This window comes from Vidua macroura, chromosome 1 (genome assembly GCF_024509145.1).
Source record: "Vidua macroura isolate BioBank_ID:100142 chromosome 1, ASM2450914v1, whole genome shotgun sequence".
In the NCBI taxonomy this organism is placed as follows: Eukaryota; Metazoa; Chordata; class Aves; order Passeriformes; family Viduidae; genus Vidua; species Vidua macroura.
In genome coordinates this window covers 55,246,660-55,268,296 of record NC_071571.1, presented here as the reverse complement: position 1 = coordinate 55,268,296, position 21,637 = coordinate 55,246,660, and the positions used below count along the sequence as shown (strand labels likewise).

The 21,637-nt window shown below is 41.0% G+C and overlaps 1 protein-coding gene and 1 long non-coding RNA gene across 2 annotated transcripts in view; one reads left to right on the top strand and one right to left on the bottom strand.

Annotated features, from left to right (window-relative positions):
• ITGA9 (integrin subunit alpha 9) overlaps positions 1–21,637 on the bottom strand; it is a 283,032-nt gene that overhangs the window by 114,180 nt on the left and 147,215 nt on the right. Inside the window, exon 17 of the mRNA XM_054001068.1 lies at positions 18,522–18,598. Within this exon, the coding sequence (XP_053857043.1) occupies positions 18,522–18,598 (77 nt within the window). The remainder of the gene's footprint in view (positions 1–18,521; positions 18,599–21,637) is intronic.
• Positions 4,218–5,645, top strand: LOC128820351 (uncharacterized). Its single transcript, XR_008440882.1, has 2 exons — positions 4,218–4,407; positions 4,543–5,645. It is a non-coding gene; the product is annotated as an uncharacterized LOC128820351 (long non-coding RNA).

Genomic DNA, 21,637 nt, shown 5'->3' with positions numbered 1-21,637 from the left:
CCCTCCCATCAGTTGTGCCCCGTTGGCTGTGATCCCTCACCTCCGCCCCCTTCCCCCCCCCGCGTTTAAAATCTCCAGCATTAGGCATTCGGGCTCTAGCCCCTCTGGGACGCTGCCTTCTTTCCCAGGCTGCTCCTACCCAGAATAAAGTGGGACTGGGGGTCCAGAGCTAGGCGGATCAGACCCCAAAGACCCCGGGGATCAATCTTACAGCCAATTATATGGGTGCATTCATGGTTCAAAGGGATTGGCTGAGGTCCCCTGTTTGAACATGAATCTAGCCTATCAGTAACACACCCAGGTACTTGCTTACTTCTATCATCTAATGAACTAGGCCGGTCAAGTTGGTGTCTGTTATGCCTAATTATCTGTGCAGCTATAGACCAGGTCTCCCTTTTCTCTTCAAAAAAATGCAGTGTCCTTTGTCATCTTCTGCAAGGCCTCTTGCAGATAGGATGACAAAAACATTATAATGACACAAATGATAAACCTACTTCCAATAAGATTTTCCACCCAACTTGACAAGCCTAGCCCCTCTCAGGCAGTTATGCATCCCATTATCATTGAAGATGTAACATTCATTCCCAGGAGCTGTCAGGCTGGACTACCAATAAGACAAGTTTTCAAGATGGCATGCCACAATATCATTACTGAGAAGTTACAAACTTACAATGAAACTCTATAAACTCGAAGCATTTCAACCACAGAACCATGGGAAAGCCAAACAATAGGGGAACCAATCTGTTTTAATTCAGGCCTGTAATCCATATCCTTAAATACACAAAATCTTCAAGTCCTCATATCTTTAAATATATAAAATCCTTCTAACAGTGTCAAGTGATTTAGGGTATAGGTAGCACCAGGCATTCCCCCTTTTTGTGTGTAAAAGGAGTATGTTTTTAAAGTGCTATGTAGGGGATACCAGTGATGTAACACACCCTAGAGCTGCAGGAATCATTTTGTGTTTAGTGAGGTATACAATCCTTTTTAAAGTACCATTTATTAAATCAATTTAAAATTATCAAAGGAAACATTTGGTGTCTTAGGTTTTACAGGTCACTTCTTGGTATATGATTAAAAATTACACATCCTTGTGTTAGTAATGTCCTTAAAATATTTGACTCTTGAGGTATTTGAGTAAACTCATAAATTAATTATTACTTCAGGGGTTCCACAGATGGTTAAGATGTATATTTGAAGCTTCTGGATTTCCCTTGTGAAGACTTCTTCGCTTCATCCAGCTATATTTGTAGAATCTTTTTGCAAAGTCACAATACCAAAAACATAGCATAAAATCAGTGTAAGAGATGACACACTTTTGAGAAATTAGTATTAATTAAACATAATCCTTGTATTTGTAGATGTGGTGAACACAATGTTGGTTTGATTAAATATGGAGGATAACATCTGGCAGAAAGAGTTTTAGATTTCAGTTTACCTTAGTTGATGGCATCTCTTTAAATAAGTGAATATAAAGCATCTGTTTTGGTTTGGGTCACTGTTTCCTCTTGAATGCTGCAGTACTTAAGATTTCAAATCAGTACTTCCATGAGCATTCATTTTGCAAGAGTCAATATTATGGATTAAAATAATAGCATTCCTTTATATAAATTAAATAATATTTTAAAGAAACGTGTTCTAGGAGTTATGTACAAAAGAAACCAACAAGCATTGTTGAAAGGAAATGTAAAATGTCACTGCTACTCCTGTTGTCTGAAATACCTTTGAAATAAATTTAACAAGACCTTTAGAATGTTTACAAGCCAAGCTTTAGAAAAATCAAATAACGTCAAAGAAAGTTTTATAAAGTAATGAAAAGCAAATGTGCCTTTTCCTTACAACTTTGGGATCCTACTCCTTAATGCTGTTAAGATTTTATATCAGTCAATTTGTAATGCAACTGGCTTGTCCTAATAAGCTTAGATACATTTTTCTTTGATTGTAAATAAAGCATTGCACCCTCTTTTAAATCAAGGCATATGATCCCAACCATGATGCTGTTATGAATGAATTCAGTAAAAGTTGCATGTTTGTTGTGCCCCCATGTTCATTTCAATTGTACCCCCCCCCCTGTTATTTTTCCCACTGTGGATGCCTCTGTCTGTTCATTCCAGTTGTGCCCTGGTTGTAATACACCCCCCTGTTTGCTGCTTCTATATGCCTCCCCATGTCCCTTCCAACTGTAGCCTTGTTGTAATACCCCCCCCCGGTTGTTATATGCTCCCCCATGTTCACTAAGGTTGTACCCTTTATTATAATACCCCCCTGTTACCCCTTGTTAAATCCCTTTACTGGTATCCTTATTCAGTCCCTCGGGTGTTGCCTCCGCTGCTCCCAAAATGGCGGCCGGAAACAGCCTCGGCAATATGCAAATGAGGTAAAGCAGAACAGAATCCACCAAAAGGGCCTAAAAACACCAAACCAACGTGGAAATTCGAGGAACCAAGTGACTAGACCTAGTGGGAATAGTCCTCCCATGCCATCAATCGAGTTTTGGAGGTCACCACCACCTGAAGGTAGCCAGACCGAGATGAGGACCCTAGTCTACGAGCCAGGAGACGTCTTCCTAGGCATGCCCTCGAGGACGGAAGCCCCAGTTCTGCTGTGAAGGACAACTGTTCACCTCCTCCTCCGCGTCGCCGAAGGGAGCAGCGGCGGTGTGCGCGACCCCTCGGGCCCCCCACCCAGAGCTGATCACTAATAAAGGCCTTTTTAAAGGAGCTGGTCTCCTGGCCCTTAATTTACATCAATGCCAGGTGCAGACAGGCCACAGACAGTTTAATATCTTCATTTTTGGCTTTAAAAAAGCCAACTGAAAGCTAGTTCTACCTTAAAACTCTGTGGCTTGATTTCCTGTGATTAGCACTGCAATTTGCTATACAGTTTTCCAAAAGTGCTAATAAAATTCACCTCTAAGTGCTCCAGAATTGTCCTATTCCAGAAATGCTGAGCAGGTTTTTGCCTAAAAAGGTCTAAATTAGACCTTTGCACCATGAGACATACAAGGAAAGGGCAAATTAGGAAAAACAAACACTAGCAATCCTAGCAAAGTGCACATTGGATGGACAAAATCTTGCCCAGCCTCTCCAAGCCTGCAAGCAGCAAAGACTGGGTTGGAGTTGCCATGAAATGCCCATTTTAGGATTTTTCTTTGAAGGATTCTAAATAATCATTGAATAGAAGATGACAAAACTAAATGCTATATTGCCATTAATCAGAATTATCACAAAGTATGTCTAGTTAGGTTTAAGTGGTAAAGTCCAGGTAAATATTATATAATAAAGCTTTCCTGTTATAAGCATATTCAATAGATTTCCTTTTGGTGTTGTTTTAATAACCACCTAAGCTTCAGAACTTTATTTGTAGCATTGGCTGGCTTGCTAAAGATTTAGAAGTAGCCAACAGCTTTTATCCCCCAACAAATTGCTTGCATAACCTTAAATGACTGAGAACAAAACTCAATTTTAGATCTGGAAATCCTATAACTGAAACTGTAAGATTTTTGGAAGAGGAAAACAACACCTTAATATTTCTTTTTCTCTTGAGGTTAAAAACAACCTGGAAAATTGCTGTGAATCATATACGGGAGAAAATTATTAAGTTAAATCAAAATCCTTAAATATTATACAGTATTATACCAAAATTCAATGCATATTTGAAAAGGAAATTATATTAGAATTGCCAATCATAATCAGAGGACTAAAACTGCGAAGTTATAAACATAAGTCTAATATCAGGATGGGTACTTGCTTTTAGGATAACCTTTTATCATAGCCAATGTTTGAAGACCTTACTAAAAGAGCTTTTGATATGTCTTAGTTCTGTGGCAGTTACTTTGGGTTCGCCTTGTCCACTGAACATTCACGCTGCTGGCAAGCGACCATGGTGGGCTGCGGCAGCTGTGGTGGTTGGGCACTCCCACCCACCACCCCCCCCCCACTGCTGTAGGAAGCAGAAGCAGGTCCTGGGGACAGAAACCGCAGCCGCAGTGCTGGCTCATCAGCAGCAGCGGGTAGTAAACCGGAACCTCAGCTCAGTGGGAGCAGCGCAGTCTGGGGCCACACTGGTTCCCTGTCTTAGTGCCTCTACCCCAGGCGGCGGTGGCAGGGCAGCCCCGCAACCAACTAAGCTGTGTTGTCAGCCCCCCCATCGCTGCTGTAGGAGAGACCACAGCCATGGTTGCTAAGCAACACGGGTTGTTGACGATGGCGCTGGGTTTGAGTTGCAGCAGGGAGCAGGGCTCCTCTCTGTTGAAAGGGGCTTGCCTGTCAGAACACCCCCTGGCCCTGGGAGGCCGCGGCCACGGCCTTGGCTGGGATGGAGACCATGGCTGCAGCTCTCGCTTGCCAGCAGTGGCTGGCTGGAGGATACCCCAGTTCTGGGGACCGCAGCAGTGGCGCCAGCCAGGTATAGACTGTGGCAGCGGCTCCTGGCCTGACTGAATCTGCCTAGGTCAAAAGGAACATGGCAATGTAGCGTCACGATAGTGGCAAAGGCATATTTTTTAGTGTACGCCAAGTTCCTTATTGGTTTCTGTCCCAGGGGCTGCTCCATCTTTGGCGGTAATGGCGTGCCCGCAGCAGCAACTTTAGGACTTCCGGGTGTGACATTTATCTCCGGTGCGCATGTGTGACACATTCTCTGGACAGAGAGACATAATTCTGTCTCTCAGGAGAAGCACAGAGAGAAGAAGAGAAAACAGTCTTTATCTCCGCTCCTTTGTTTTCTCTATGTGGAATTTGGTATGGAGATTGTTTACCTGAAGTGATTGCTTGATTGGATTCTGGTGAAGGCTGTTTGGGTTCAATGACCAATCGGATCCAGCTGTGTCTCAGACTCTCAGCAGAGAAGTCATGAGTTAGTTAGATAGGTAAGTAAGGAGTATGTATGTAGAATAGGATAGTCTCTCTTTAAATAGTATATTAATGTAATATAGTATAATTTTAATAAAGCAGATCCTTCAGCTTTCTGATCTGGAGCCAGACATCATCATTTCTTCCCAGTCAGGGGTGCCCTTTTTTACTATACACGTGAATCGAATTCTCTCACAGGCATAGTTGGAACAGCTGCAGAGAGCTCTGTTGCTATGGAAACTGGGGCTGCCACAAAATGTCCACCTGTCACAGCTGCAGAGCAAGCAGCAAACGTGGTTTTGCTGTGGCCAGGGACTTGGCAGCAACCGGGCACTGTCTCGCAGTAGCCACGCACAATCCCAGGGGCCCCAGCCAAGGCAGCAGAGCCCAGAGCGGCAGGACACTTGTTTAGTGTGGTTCAACAGAGCACTACGTCTCTGCCGTTTGGAGCGGCGGGGGTGCACTCTGCCAGCAACACACGCTGGGACAGGCTACTTCTGTGGTTCCACTCAGCAGCAGGGTGCCCTGCCGGCATGCCATCCCCACCCAGGGCACCAGTATGTCTCCAAATGGTTGCAGAGCACCCCTGCCCAGGGTGGCAGCTCTGTCCCCGGTGACCTGAGGATGTTCTGCTGGGAGACATCCCTCCATGGAGCGGCAACAGAGTCCCAGGCAGTTTCAAGGCGCAATGTGACTGCTCTGCCTGTTCTTCTCCCCCATTCACTTTTTAACTGTCCCAGTAAGCCCAGTATAAGCCTCAAGGGCTTTATAACATTAAAAAAGAGTCCTTACCTTGGTGATGGGGTCTTCTGGTACCAAACCCCACGCACCCATGCTGGCAGTGTCTTCCACTTACAAAAAAAGGAAAAGAGAAAAGGGGGTCCAGAGCAAACACGGCTCTCCATGCCATTCTTCACAGCTCAGAGTCTGCAGACAGCTCTAAAGGCTGTCCCAGGGCTCTCCATGCTGCTGCTTTGCAGCTCAAAGGCTGCAGGCAGCTATTCCCCACTGCCCCTCTGTCTCCCCACTCTACCTGCAGCAGCTGTTGTATCACATCAGGGTCACCAGATGTCACAGTTTCAGAGACAGGCAAGCAATACACACAGGGTTCATGCAGCAACAATCAACGTTTATTGAAGGACACCCTCTTTTATAGGGGCTTCAAATTTCCCACTCTTACATCTATGATTGGGTAAGGGTCTTAACTCCACCCAGCTCACTGGCCAATGATATGGGTGTATTCATGATTCAAAGGGATTGGCTGAGGTCCCTTGTTTGAATTTGAATCCAGCCTATCAGTAACACAACCCAGGGACTTATTTACTTCTACTATTTACAAACTAGGCTGGTTGAGTTGGTGTCTATTATCTGCCAAATTATCTGTGCAGCTATAGATCACATGAAATTATTCATAATTATCACATGCAGCTATAGTGTCACATGAAATTATTCACTCTTCAATAATACAAATAATATGCTTATTAACTTCAGTAAAATTGTAAGCTCAAAGTCTGGAAGTCATGCACACTCTCATTAGTCTTTTCAGAGAGGCTTGGGTTAAGTACTTCAATATTACATGCTAAAACATCACATTAAAGCATTTACCTGCTTATAATATACAGAGTCATGCATAAGACAAAAGAGGTCACAGAAATAAAAGAAATGTTGGCATAAAAAATGTTAATCCTCTAGTAAGTAAAAGAAGGAATTTATATGAAAAAAAGGCAAACCCAATCTTCTGAGGAACTAACCAGATAATACTGGAAAATACTTTTTCTTCATACATAATTATTTCATTAAAATGGAAACATTTTAAACTTGAGGAAATTTTTGACAGACTGGAATTTTGTCCATTCTCTGGCTAACTTCAGAGGAACAAATGAAGGAGAAACAGCCCAATCCACAAACTTCACCTTTCAACTGGAAAAGGACATTTCTCAAAAATCCCATTTCATAAAAGAACTTTTGAAAGTGTTCACTTCAACTCAGTTAAACTCATAATTTGAAAAAACTTGAAAATTTCTGCAAAATGAACCTGTCACTCCTTTGGTTTCCTATGACTTTTGCTTCCAATTACACATTTCCAAAAAACCCCCCTGATTTCAAGCAGTGTATACAGAACCCACCCCAGCCATTCTGTAGGAGAAAAACATAAATTTTAGCCTAATGAATGGTGACCTTTGAAGATGTTCTAAACCAACATAAAACCAAGCTGCTACTTCCTAATAGCTAAACATCAGTCAGAAGCACTCAGATGGATAAGCAGCTCTGTTCTAATGATGGATAAAAGGTAACCTTATGTCAAATAAATGTATGAAAGACAGACTTCCTCTTGGAACCTTCTTAGGAATAGCAATATTTAATGCAGTATTTTCTATCCAAGGGGGCTCATAGTCCTATGCTTACAATCTGATTTACTTATCATACAAACAGCTTGTGCTGGAACACAGCAGCTACATTACATTCACAACATCATTTTTCTTTCTTCTTGTACTGTTTGTTTTTGGTAAAGTTGCTCTGTTCATTGCGACACACGGGTTGTCAGTGTATACACACACCATACAGAATTTCCTTCTTAGCTGTATCTCACATGGAAGCAACCATCCATTCTGCTCTGGTCTTTTTAGCTTGTTTGTAATGGCTGGAAGAAAGCCCATTTTTTCAAACACTCTCACTGTTCCTCAAATGTCTTTACACTTTTCACCTGGTTCCTATTACATCCTAAAAAGGCTTGATAACTGGCCTTTGCAGAGCCAGTCAGATAGACAGGCATCAGGTCAGGAGCTGAAACTGCATTGGTACGTCAGATAAGACCTCCCTCAGCAATTTCAAGTTCTTTTTAAAAGACCAGAGAGCTTTTCTCCCACATAAAGTACCAAATGAATGGATACAAGATTTTAAAGGCTAGGGAGATATAAACATCTGAGAAACACCTACTTCATAGTTTACCTTAGCACATCTTGTGGAAACAGATGCAGCTCAGCTTCTAAATAAGCATCTACAAGAGGGTCAATAAAAATGCGCTAGTTGTTACAGAAACATGATAAAAAAGACATTACTGTGCTGAGGAACAGAATAAGGCATTAAAGTCAAATGATAGGTAATGAATATATTTTTAAGACTAAAAAATATTTGACAACAATAATTAACATAACATTTTGTTTTTATGTAGTAAATTGCTGGAGAGGAAACCTGGACCAAGTTATGGTCGAAAAAACAAAGTTTACTGCAAAATATTCTATTCCTATTTCTCTTACGGTTTCAGGTTGTGTCATTAAAGTTACCCACACAGAATACATGCATATATTCTTTACACTAAGACACTTTTAAGTCTCTTCATTTAGAAATCACCAATACCACTATCCACAGGGTATAACTGCATGGATAAGGCCAGATTTTGCCATCTCCTATGGCAGCTGCAAGACTCAACACTGGAGAATTGCTAAAGGGGAAGCAATGAGTCATGTTTCTGTGCCATGCTGCCAAAACTTCATATATTTATTCTTTAAGAAAAATTGATTTGAGAACAGTCATGACTGGAAAGATGAAATGCCTCTCTTCTGCTCCTTCAGTTTCTCCTAACACTGCCTTCATCAACTCCCCAGCACACTTCATGGCTACTTTTTCCTTATTCTTAATTGCCATCTGTAGCTTCAGGCTAACAACACTCATAATCCTATAAGAAAATCCAGGCCAACCACTAGAAAGAACATTTGTAGCAATACTAGCACACATCACTGTAGCCATTCCTACATGCTAGCTCATAACGTCTGACATAGAGACTTCAATCCTAACAGTTTGCTTTGCCAGGTCCAATCTTACCCTCTTGTGAAGCTGCATGTTCTTGCTGGCAGAGGTGGCATCAGTGAGAGGCATGGAGTCCCATCAGCAAGTTTCCAGCCACTATGCTGGAGCATGCCCATAACCACCCCTACTCAGATGTTTCCATGTTGAAGAAAGGCTAATTTTGTTGAAACGGTTTTGCTTACATTACAAAGAGGATTTACCTCAAGAAAAGTATGAACACTAAAGAAAAGCTGGTTGGGATTTCTAAAGTCAGAAAATCCATTCTGATTCTCCTCAACACCCGACTCAACACAGCAACAAATGAGGTCAGCAGGGACCTTATCTAAACTAGTCCTAAAACCCAGGATGGCAGAGCACACCATCTCAGCACATCTCATTCCTGAGCAGCATGAACTGCCTATGCAAGAAGGTTTTTCCAAATCTCTGGTCTGAACTGGCCAAGCCACAGTCCATGACCCTTACCCTGCTTACCATCTGTCAAAAGCAACAAGATTGCTGGCTCCTTTGTCCAGCAATCCCTTCAGGAAGTTGGGATGGGTTTGCATGCAAACTGATGCTAATGAAGGTGCACAAGCCTTAAAGAGATTTACCTGTTAACTGAAAACAAACCTTTTTTCTTTCCAGGATAAATGCATCTTAGTTCTTCTTCAAACCAATATAGCATGTAACCCTAGTCTTCAACTCAAGTCACCAAGGACTCCTTTCACTGTAACAGAAACATTCAAAAGGACACATCCCATCTCTAGCTTCCTATATCTTTGCAAAAACTTCCAGGTAAAGTTAGATGGCTTTAACATTTTTATTGTCGCCTGCTTCCAAACAGTCCTACCCTGTCCTCTTCTATGAATTCACAGTGAAGGGCTTCAGCTTGCCCAGCAGCACTATTTATATTTATTTATATTTATTTATATTTATTTATGTTTTTTATTTGTGCAGAACACAGGGTTGATAATACAGAGATATTTTTGTTACTGCTGAGCCAGACTTATACAGAGCCAAGGCCTTTTCTGCTTTTCATACTGCCAAGGAAGCAGGGGGTGGCATGGGAGGTTGGGAGGAGACACAGGTAGGGCAGGTGAACCCAACTGATAATGCCATATAACATTATGCTCAGTATATAAAGTGGGGGGAAGAAGAGTAAGGGGAGATATTTGGAGTGATGGCATTTGTCTTCCCAAGTCAATGTTATGTGTGATGGCCCTGCTCCACTGGAGATGGCTGAACTCCTGCCTGCCCATGGGAAGTGGTGACTTAATTCCTTAGTTTTCTTTGTTTGTGTGCACAGATTTTGCTTCCTGTAAGAAACTGTCTTTATCTCAACCCACAGGTTTTCTAGCTTCTACCCTTACAATTTTCTACCCCAATCCCTCTGGTGAAAGAGTGACGGAGTAGCAGTATAATGCTTGGTTACAGGCTGGGGTTTCATATCTTCAAAGCTGGATGCCATCTTTCAACTGGGCAATTCTAATGATTCAAATGCATCATGGGTGAACTCTGTATCACAGTAGCTTGTGCAGTTCCTGAACTCATAAGAATGCAAGCAATTTTCTTGATGATAATGTAATCTGAGCTAACTTCCTATGCACATATATGCTGTAACCAGCACACATTTGGAAGTATATCTAGTGATGAACAAAACTATACCTTGCTGTATACAACAAGGTATAGTTTGAACTCTTAACAGCTTTTGGCTCTAACATACTACAAATTTAAGAAAAGTGTGTAAGGACAGCCAGTTTATGTAGCAGAGAGCCCTGTGTCCAACTATGTCTAAAAGCAAGACGACAATGGAAGAACAAGACATGTACAGAGTGGCATTTTGCTGATATCTTTCTGCAGCTTTCAGAATTTATATTTGCCATTTCACTACTATATACAATCTCGGCATTTACAGTATCCCAAACAGTAAAATCCACAGATTAATCACACACTTCATGAAAGCCTACCTCCTTGCTTGTTACTTTCATTGCCCTGAATAGTTTAATCGGATTAGCAAACGTTATCATCTTGCTATTCAATTCTAGCAGATTATTTCCCATATAATTTGTGAATATGCTGAATACCACTAGCACTTGCACAGCTTTCTCCACCACCAAAACCAACTCTTTACACGTTTCTGTTGACTATCTTTTAATTAAGTAGTAGTACTCAGGGCACCATTGCTCTCAGATCTGGGCAACTTACTTTCTTGGCAAGTATTTTGCCAGTCAAAGTAGATGATCTTAAACAAACCAGCATATCCACAGGTCCAGCAACATTTTCAAAGAGCTGCAGCAGACCTGAGAGATAGAACTTACCACTACCTTCCTCTAAACATACTGTTTATTTCAATTGAGTGTATCTCTGCAGCATTAATTGCATCCTTTCTGAGAATAAATCCATCAAATTTAGGTGATTATTCAGACAAAGGTGTTAACATAACCTTGCTAACAGTGAAGTCAAATGTTTTGTGCAGATAGTAATAAATGAGTCATGTTTTTTGCTCTTTCAAAAAAAAAAATTGCTTTCTGGACACACTTACCATAATCAAGAATAATGTGGAAAAATTGTGATAGGATTATTTTGCATGAAACACATGGGGCTGGAAAAATTCAAGACAGCACTTGTTTAAAATCAGAATCCATAGCATATTTCTTGGTAATTTTATATGCAATAATAGCAAGAATTTGGTTTTGCAAGAGATATTCATTGTGCTGTATTTCTTAATAACTGAAGCTTCAGAGCCCTTTAGCTAAAGAAAGCCTATACTGTGCAGAGATTTGACAACATCCTGTTTATTTCAAAAAGGACTTCAGGTTGTCACTGAGTAAAGCAAATTTGAGAGCATTTGTTGAATATTCTGCTATACAAGTGTAGGAACTGTATTTGAATGTCCTAAGCTCTTATGACAGGTGGGACTTATAAATTGCCAAGATAACATAAATAACAGCTGTCAAAATAAACAGCATAATGGTCCAATCCCAACTGCAGCTCTTACTGCAGTGATTACTATACACTTACTGACAAGTTTTAGGATTTGTCCCTTGCTATTTATTCCTCAATTGTGGCACAAAGTCCTTCACTGGCTTCTCTAATCCACACAGACACCTATCTAGCTCTCAACAGATTTTTCTCAGTACAAAGACTGAGTCAAATATCCAGACTAACTGCACTCAAACCTTGGATTCTCTAGCCTGTAACCTAACCTGCTCCTAGCCAATCCCCCAAAACATTCATGTGGATTTCAGTCTTGTCTGGAGAAGTCCATAACTTCTCAGACTTTATTCTGGTTCAGTTTTCTCTCCAAGTACTGTTACAGCATGCTGTAGATCTATATAAAACATGTCTGTAACTATTATTTTGTCTATTTTTGTTTGGGTTGTTTCTTTTTTGTCTTTCACTCTCCTGACCTGAAAGCAAAGCACTTCACAGATTCTCCATCAAATAGCAAAATCTCTGGCACACAACTAAATAACTCTCATCAGCATTTCTATCTCTAAAAATACTGGGGAAAAAAAAAAAAAAAAACGGAAATAGAAGTCATGTGATGTTCACCTTTAGCCTGATTTATCCCCAAATTGAGTACAGGTCCAGACAAAACAATAGGCTTTTTCCTAGGATCACCAGTGTTATAAATGACTCAGACCCCAGGTGGGAATGAGTAAATAAAATTTAATTAGAACCTATTAAAATTACAAAGCAAAGGGGGAGGACAGCACTGGGAGTGTAGTTAGACTCCTCTTGCTCACCAGAGGCTCGGCTCACAAAGCAGCATCTCCGCTTTTTATATGCGCAAGATTGCACTGGCCTCATTAATATTTATGAGCAGTCCTTATATGTCCTTCCTTGCCTTTCATTGGTGGAACTCTTCTCGCATCTTGATTGGTGGTGTGATGCTACCCTGCCAGGCCTCCCAGCAACAAGTGTCCCCCACTCCGTGCTGCCTCCCACAAGGGGCAAGCACACGCCCTCCCCCACATGCCCTGACAGTCCTGTCAGACAGAGCTGCCAGGCACCCACCTCACAGAGTGGGGAGGATTGAAGGGAGAACAGAAAAGGGTTCAAAACCACACTGGAACAACAAATGTATATGTCAAAAGAATTGCCAACCCCAACAGCATCTCTCCCCACCACACTCAACAACTCCTACTCATTTGCATGAGCCAACCACCACACCTTACTCCTAACAATCCACCCTTTTTTTCTTGATACTTCATTTATTTGGCTCATGCAAATTATTCTTATTTTTAATTTCATTACAACACTTGAAATTGACCAACCCAACATTAACCACATTTATTTTAAATTTTCTAACTCAACATCAACCATATTACAACATTCATTAATACAGTACCAATTCATATAGTGTCTAGTAAACTCAGCTTCCCTTAACCTGTTCTCCTTATATCTGATTATATCAACTTGAACTATACTTGAATGAGTCCTAATAGTGTCTGTTGATGTGGTTAAGAGCAGCAAAAACCTTCGGTCTCCTTGAAGAAATGATTGAGGGCCCTCATGACATGGGTAGTTCTTTGTAATAAAAGGCAAGTCACAGACAAAAAATGGCAGTAACAGAGGTCTAATATGGCTTTTACTTCCACCTACCATGCCTTATAGGGTTGCTACCCATAGTAGGTGTATATGATCTTCCTGGTGGCAAGTACAGAGGCCAACCTGGTTTCACCCTCCAATCCTTTGTCACTTCTCTCAATTTTGCCACCTTCCAATATTAGTTGCCTTTAGTACTTCCTCCATTGTGGTCTTTTTCTGGGCCTCCAAGCCCTTCCCATTCAACAGACACTAGTAGTTTCCATCCACAGAGAGATAGCCATAATATCATACATGTCTCATACTAATGTCAATACATTATACCTTCCCCCTTTTACCAATATAATCCTGGTCTTTCTGCTGGGGGCTGAAGTGTCTTTCCCTGGTGTGAAATTAAAGTTTCTCAGAGCCCATACAAACTTGGCTCTCCTTCCCCCTTGTTTGTGATCCTTGGAATGCTCTCCAGATTATTCAGATCACCTCAGTTCATTACCTCTGAATTCCCCCTTTTTCTCTTGATACTTCATTTATTTGGCTTGTGTAAATGAATAATTCAAAGCTATCCTTTTTAGAGTCAGTCCAACATCAACTGCATTACAATGTACAATGCAATCAACCATACAACATCTATTAATGTAGTAAAATTAATTTACATTAACGTACTTTCCTTATATTTGGTTACACTTGGTTCGGGCTGTATTTTGGATTCTTTTCCTGTGTCCCATGGTATTAGTTCATACCTTTTGTATATTAGTTGTGCTTCCTCTAGCAGGTCTCCTATTTGGTTCTTTTTTTAGAATCATGACCCTCTGAGGAGACCAAACAAACTGGTTTTGATCTGTAGGTATAGCTACCAAATACATGTTCTGTACCACACTGCTTATTAATTTGATAAACCATTGTATTAGGGGAGAAATAGGAGACCCGCCAAAGAACGTAATATTATAAATCCCAGGGTATAGCTTCCTTTCCATTCTGGGAGTAAATTTGTATATGCTCTCCTTCCACAAATCCAGAATAGGCCATCTGCGGCCATCCACATCTTAGAGGTGTTTCCTATATCTGACCAATATGGAACTGTTTTTGGAATATCTTCCTATGTATGGGTTGATTGTTTTGGGGGAAGGACTCACATTGCATTGGGAGAGAGCTTCCTCCCTATCGTACTGACACTATGAATTCTCCACAGCTGCTGAGGAGCTGAGGGGACCCACCAGAGGTTTGTTCCTTGTTAGTTACCTTATATCTTTTAGAAGGGGTCTTTCCTACTTTCTTAGAGAAGGCCCTCCCAGTTCTCCAAATGCACGCCTCTTCTATAGTCTCAGAGATTAGCACCCACCCTTCAGGTCTATCAGTCCTTTGTCCCTCAGTTTGATTCCATTTTAGTGGAGTTCCACAAGACTTAAGCTTACCCCTCTCCATGGCCACTCCTCCCTCATCGATGGTCCTCTACATACCCAAAAGTTAGTGAGATTGAATTCCCAACTCATTCTTTCCCCTAGGTCCACAAATAGGTTTTGTCCACATTTGGGTAGTTCTATTTCATTCTCCAGTGCTTCTTGTGTCTTTGTATATATATATCTGGTTTTTGTACTTGGAGGGATACAGGTAGACTCGCCAGCCTTTTGGCAGTATCCCGTATTATTTCTTGTTTTACCAGATGTTTTATTCCACCTCCATCTGAGATATACCTATGTCTAACTTTAGAGAAACAGATCCATTTTTCTCCCCAGGGGCATCAGAACTCAATCCTTATTCCTCCTGGTCCTAAATTTTCTGCCACTCTGTAGGTTTGTCCTTGAATGTTGCAAGTTTCTAGTTTCTTCGAGTTGTAACAAGCCTTGTTTATGTGAGTGTGGGCAACCAGATAAGAACCCCAAGTTTTTCCATAATATAGATTTTGGTAACACTTCCAGCAGGGGTCTGCTTGAGTACCTGAGCACATAAGAAGTAGAATAAGGAGTAGAATAAGCACCAGAGGTCCAGTAGTACTCCCAGTCCCACAGACACAGCCTATGGGGTTGCTGTCCATAACCAGCCCTTTTTATGGTGAGTAGGGATATCCATGTGGTCTTGCCATCTGGCCTTGCAGACTTATATCTCTATCATGCGTATTTCCTGTCAGCATTGGAAATATGAATTTTGGTCTCCTCTGATGTTCTCTTCCCATTTTGTTTCGGTCCACCCACACTGATTTGAACTCACAACACAAGATCATCATCACAAACAGCTCTTCCTTTAACTTGCTGTAGCAGGGTTGCCTGTTGAAAGAATTACCGTACTATTCTGGTCACACCTTCAAACCTAATCAAGATAGAACGTGTCACACTGGGACATTTCAGAGGAGGTATGCAACTAAGGATGGATTTCAAGAGGTCTTGCACCTGACACACCAAGACAAATTCCATTGACTTCCAAAATGATAACTTTAGACCCCCTACCCCCTTGTTCATGGAGAAATCAAACCACCTTAGGGATGATGTACGAGTCTGTAGTCTTTTGTTCCTTGGGTATCCCAAACCACCAATACAAATCACAAGGAGGTTTTCTTGAATGGGTGTCTGCTTGCCACATTAGAAGTTAGTGTCCTGCTTTTTAGGGTTACCCTCAGCTGCCTGGGGAAGGATGCTACAGTCTGCTGGCTGAGTTTACTTTCAGGTCCTTCACACCATTGGTGCAGTCTACCCTCATTTGATGGTCCTGAGTTTGTCTCAGTTGTTATCAGCACCTGAAAGGGACCTTCTCACCATCATTAATAGTTGGTCGTTTCAGAATTTCTAACCCTTGATAATGTGAGAGGAAGAACATCTTATCCACATTTGGGATTTAACAATGTGCTGCATGCCTGATTTGATGCAGTGCTTCAATGCTAACACATAGACATGTGCTCATAGAACCATCACCCTCCATCACCACCATCAAAGATTCCTGCACAGCAGGGCACCAGCCTATCCTCATAGATGGGCTGAGTCTGAAAAGATCATTTTCCAAGTCTCTAATCTGTCCTTTTTACACTTCACTCAACTTTTACACTGGTCCTCGAGCTCCCTCAAAATTGAAATCTGGTAATGGACACCTTTAACAACTCACATCCCCTCTGGTCTTGTGTTTGGGAAGTTGCCTGGATAGGCTGTGATTGTCTAAACGTGATTGTCTAAAATACACTCTGAAATTTATGGAGGTTTTCCTTTTCTGCATAGCTTTGAATGATTATCGAATGCTGCTAAAACACTGTAGACTGCTTCATAATAATAAAAACCAAGAGTCAAGTGACTGCTACCTTCAACCTTAGGAGACAGTTTTAGAATTTCATTTATCATTTTATTAAATTTTTAACTGCACAAGCTTAATCCCTTACACCCTTCCGAGGAGATAGGATTTTAACGAACTTGGATTGGGTGACCTCCATCCATTGTTTTAATTGTAATAGACATCATGTCCCATTTACTCTGATTCTCTGATCTTTCCCATGCAATGAGGCTCATTCTCCTTTTCTCAACCCCCTTTATTTGAACAATTTCATTATCAGCCCCTTTTCTTTTGACAGCATCCCAATTTCTAATTGTACTCATAAATCCCTCCCAAGAAAATTACATTCTGCCCCAGTATTGATAATACATTTCCCATTTCTGCTTTATGGTATCCCCAAAAGCCACTTGATTTATTATCTTGGCCCCTGCATCAATCAAAGAAAAAAACTCAAATTTTCCCTTGGGGACCTAATGGTAAGATTATTGAAGGCCCACAATGACATCCTGTTCTCCCCCACCCCCTGACTTTCTGTTTCTTCTGTGCTTCCTTAAACTAATCCCAAATCTCCCTCCTTTTAGGACAATTTCTCTTTAGATGTCCCTTTTCCTCACAGTAAAAACATATGGAACTTTGGTATTGTTTTTTGTTTTCATTCTTTACTCCTTTGAGGACAATCCCTCCTTAGGTATCCCCTTTCCCTACAATAACAACATGTGGGACCCTTATCTGGATCTCTGCTTTGATTAACACTGAGAGGGGTGTGGATGTCTCTGAGGTACTAGTACACCCTAGGCAATGGGGAATGTTGGTGCTTCTAGAGTTGTCAGTGCACCGAGGGCAATGGGGAATACTGATACTGATTAGTTTTGGAGAAACTAACTTCCCTGCCAGAAGTGCACCTGATGTTATGGGAATGCTGGTGGTTTTAGAGGTGCCAGTGCATCTAGGACAATGAGACTGCTGGTGGTTCTCAAGGTGTCGGTGTACCTGGGGCAATGGTACTATTTTACTTCTGGATTTTTCTCTACTCCTCCCCTGTCCCATATTGTTAGCACAAGACTACCTTCTGCTTCCTCTCCTGCCTCTGTCCTGTTGCCTAGCAGTTAGATTTCCCGCTAGAGATCCTCCTCCGCCACCACTGCCCTCTTGGCTAGTAGTTGAACTCTGCCCCCCTCCTGCAGCTCCTACACCCAGATTACAGGCACTGGCCAAACCTGTGCACATGAGAAAAATGACCGTGGCAAAAAAAAGAATTTTACTTTTGCTTTGTCGGTTCTCCTCATTCCCTCATTATCCAGCTTGGGTCCAAGGGCCCACCAGAGGCCTGGGGTGGGCTGCTGAAATTGCGGCCAGCCTCCCCACACAAGTGTCCCCAGGGATCCACGGAATCAGTGGAAATATCCCAGACGAAAAAAACTGTTTGCATAAGCCAGCCACCACACCTTACTCATAACACCAGTCACAAGAGACAGAACATAAACTTCATCTCTACTCTATTTGATGAGTTTTATTATCCCAGAAGAAACTGAAATCAGACACTCATCCCCAAGTTGCAACAAGAAGAATTTGAAAGGAAGAGTATTTAGAAGAGTTTGCAAAACTGCAAGTTGAGAAACAGAAAACAGTAGTTTGAAGTTAATTTGCCATGTTCAGAGGGGATTTTTGAAACCTTACGTGTGACAGAACAAACTTTTCTGCAGGCAGTTTTACTCCTACCATGTCATGAACAGTATTTTATTCTCTTTGAAAAATTACATGTCCCACATTGGTACTTGATTTGAGCATGCATCTTTACTTTCCTTGTCTCTCTCTGCTATTCTATTTATTTTCTCTATTTTTGTCCTTTGTGACTGTTAAGGTGAAGGTGTCTTGCACTTTATGTGACCAGAGGCCGCCACCACAAGTTCAAATTCTATGAACATCTCAAGACCTTTTGCACTAAAGGTCACATCACTGTCACCATCTTTTTAGTCTGGATCTAAAACATCTGTGTTTGTATTTTGACTTTCCAATGGCATTCCACATAAAATGAATGGCATACTACTGTGCAAGAAAGAAAATAAAAGTTCACCTACTCACCTAGATAGCAATAATTTACCCTGAAGTTTCAGATCAGCAGCACAGTCATCAGATTGACAGTTCCTCTCAAAAACAGTCTGTGAAAAACAGAAGTAAGAACTGTTAAAACATGAGAAGAATAAGATCAAAATTCAAAGAAGGAACATGCTTGGGCGAAATAAAAACAAGACCAAAATCTCTGATATGGGGATATATGGTGTGAGTGTTAAAAAAATTCAAGATGAGGCAAATCGTATCTTTGTCAGAACTGGTTTTATTATCTTCTAACTGAACGAGAAGTTTCATCAAATCCAGACTCTCTCTCAGAGATTTTCCTCAATCCATTCTCCCTTCTCATCTGACAAGAGTAACTGCTAATACCATATTTCTGGCATTCTTCTTTCTCTTCCCCAGCTATGTGCATAAAAAATGAAACAGAGTATGAAGTACTTATGAAACTATTTTCATTCCTAAGGATTGCAAGTAAGGAAATCATACAGCAAACATTTTCCGTAGATTTTATATTTGTCAGGAAGCATTTCTGCCATCATGCAAGCAGTAGAAAATTACAAAGACTGTTACGTATCAGTGATAGTCTCAAATAATGGAACCACTGTCAACCTTGTGAACTCTGGTAATACTGAGGAAATGTAACAGATTGATAAAGCTAGGAACTATGAAGGGACAACATATGGGCATACTATTTAAGTGGCAGTAGTTTATCATGGCTAAATGAGACAGCCACCAGAAAGTGAAAGAAGAGAACAGGAACATGCTTTTTGCATTGAAGAAACCAAGATACCATTTAGATCATTGTTACTTTCCCCTGCCGTTTAGACTACAGACCAACACCTTTCTAAACACAGGGCTAGACTTTTCAGGCTGGAGGACTCATTCTTTCAGAGGTGTCATGCTCTTCAGCCTACCAAATATTCAAATACCCAACATGAATGTTGCCAACACTGTTCAGCTAGGAAACCTGACAATCCACTTATCTCCTCCTTTAAAATGAATGCTCATTTCTACAGGCTTCATGACTTCTATTACCAAAGAAAATATATTTCAATCATAAACGCAAGAACAGGGAAAATCTGTGCAAGATACATGTAACGGTCAGATTGGGTTGGAGAGACTGAGAAGGCAAAAAATGCCAACCATACTGAGTTAATACATTTTTAAGAGCTCTGCCCAACTGTATCAGGACTGGAAAAAGACTTGAATCTTAAGCAGCGGGCATAGACACGTCTAGTCGTTTGCTTTCCAGGAAGGTTCTTGACTAAGCAGGCAGTTTGTTCTCCTTTTTCTATGCTGTGTGAGCTCACCAAAAAGGAGTGAATGTTTATGAAGTTAATTGTTGTGATGCCAAAATGAATTTTGCCTTACTGCTTTTATATTTCCTTAAAATATATTCATAGCTCTATTGTTACACAGTTACATAGTTCCTAGCTAGCCCCAGTACCTTTCCCTACCTTTTTCCCTGATAGGCAGAAGGACAAAATACATTCCAGAGGCTCCAAGCCGGGGGTCCAGGGCCCCTATTCTATCTTGGTTCTTCCTGGGAGCCAAGGTTGAAACCAGCTCTTCAAGACACATTTTCATAAAAAAAGTTTAGTTGTTATCTAAGGGCAGGGGGGATTTAGAAAAGGGTTGAACCAAGTAGGAATTACCTTACCACTTCTGTCTCTAACTGGAGATTTTTGTTAATTATGCTAATTTGCTAAACTTATAAAACTGTTTTTACCCTGTGCATGGGTGGGCATTTTCTATATCTGCTCCTGGAGGCCTCCGATGAAGATCAGCCTTTGTATTACCTCCTATACTAATATTGTCTTGAAAGTGTGTTGTTTTATTTCTATGTTCCTTAAGGCATCAGTTTGACAACAGATATCAAATTGTGCTGTAGGTTGTACTGTGTTTCAAAAGAAGCAAGGTGGAAAGTGGCCAGCTAATCCGGGTTATTTACTTTGCTCTTTAATTTTCCTTCCCTACCTTTTGCTTTCTCAGAATCTCAGAAGTGAAATTTTTGAGGGATTGAGAAACGAAGACTGAACTTACCCTTCATCCTTAATAAAGACTACCACAACCAAAGGACAAGAATAAATAATGAGACAGGAACCGGCACCAGGCTTCTCTCTCAAACATGGCACATTTCAGACATATAGTTTCAAAAGTCCTCAGAATTAATCCTCAAACCACTGTAGTAGTTTCACATAGGAAAGACTGCTTGATAACCCTCAGAGGAGAAAGAATAATAAACTGTAAAAAAATTCTAGCCTGTCAGTTTCTCTGTTTGAATTGTAGAAATCTTGGCAAAGTGAACACAGCAATCAAAGAATTATCTGTACTTTTCAAAGTATAAAATACTGTAAGTACATTTAAGTAACTATCTAATAATCCTAGAATTTTCTTACTAAATCTACAGTTACCATTACTCAGAAAGAATGAACAAATACTTCATTTTATAAAATGGCTAAGGATGTATCTCTTCCAGCATATCATGTACTAGAGAGCAAGCTACTTTGAAATACATTGGGAGTGTTTCCTTGTCATAGATACCCAGGTTTCTACACAACACTGGGTTAGGAGAAAGAAGTAAGGATGGTGAGTTCCAAGATCTGTAGCTGTGTAGGAGTGAACCATTTGCTTCTGTGGAGGATCTTGAATCTGTTCAGGGTTTTTTGGGAGCTCTCTCACCTCAAAGCAGCTGGCTGGTCTGGATTTCCAGTCCAACAGGCTCCTAGGACCCACAGATGCAGGCACAATTGATTCAGCAGCCCACTTCCAGGTTAATGACATCTGTGAACTATTTTGCTATTTTTCACTGTTTTTCTGGTCTACCTGGACTCTTCTCCACCTTCCCTTTTCATATGTCTTCTAGAGTCTCGAGCCTCCAGCTTCTCACAGTCTATTTCCTCCATTTTCTTCTCTGCTAACACGAGCCTTTTCTTCCCCACCCTTTTGTCACTTCTGCCTTTCAGGTTGACTAATTCCTGGCTGTTTAAATCCTTCCCAAACAATTAAGAAGTAAACACACTTTAAGGCATCATAGCATTTGTGAACACTACTTGTATATTGTTACTGTGCCCTTACTTGGTCTACTTGAACTGCAATTTCTTTGGGCCAGAAACTGTACCAAA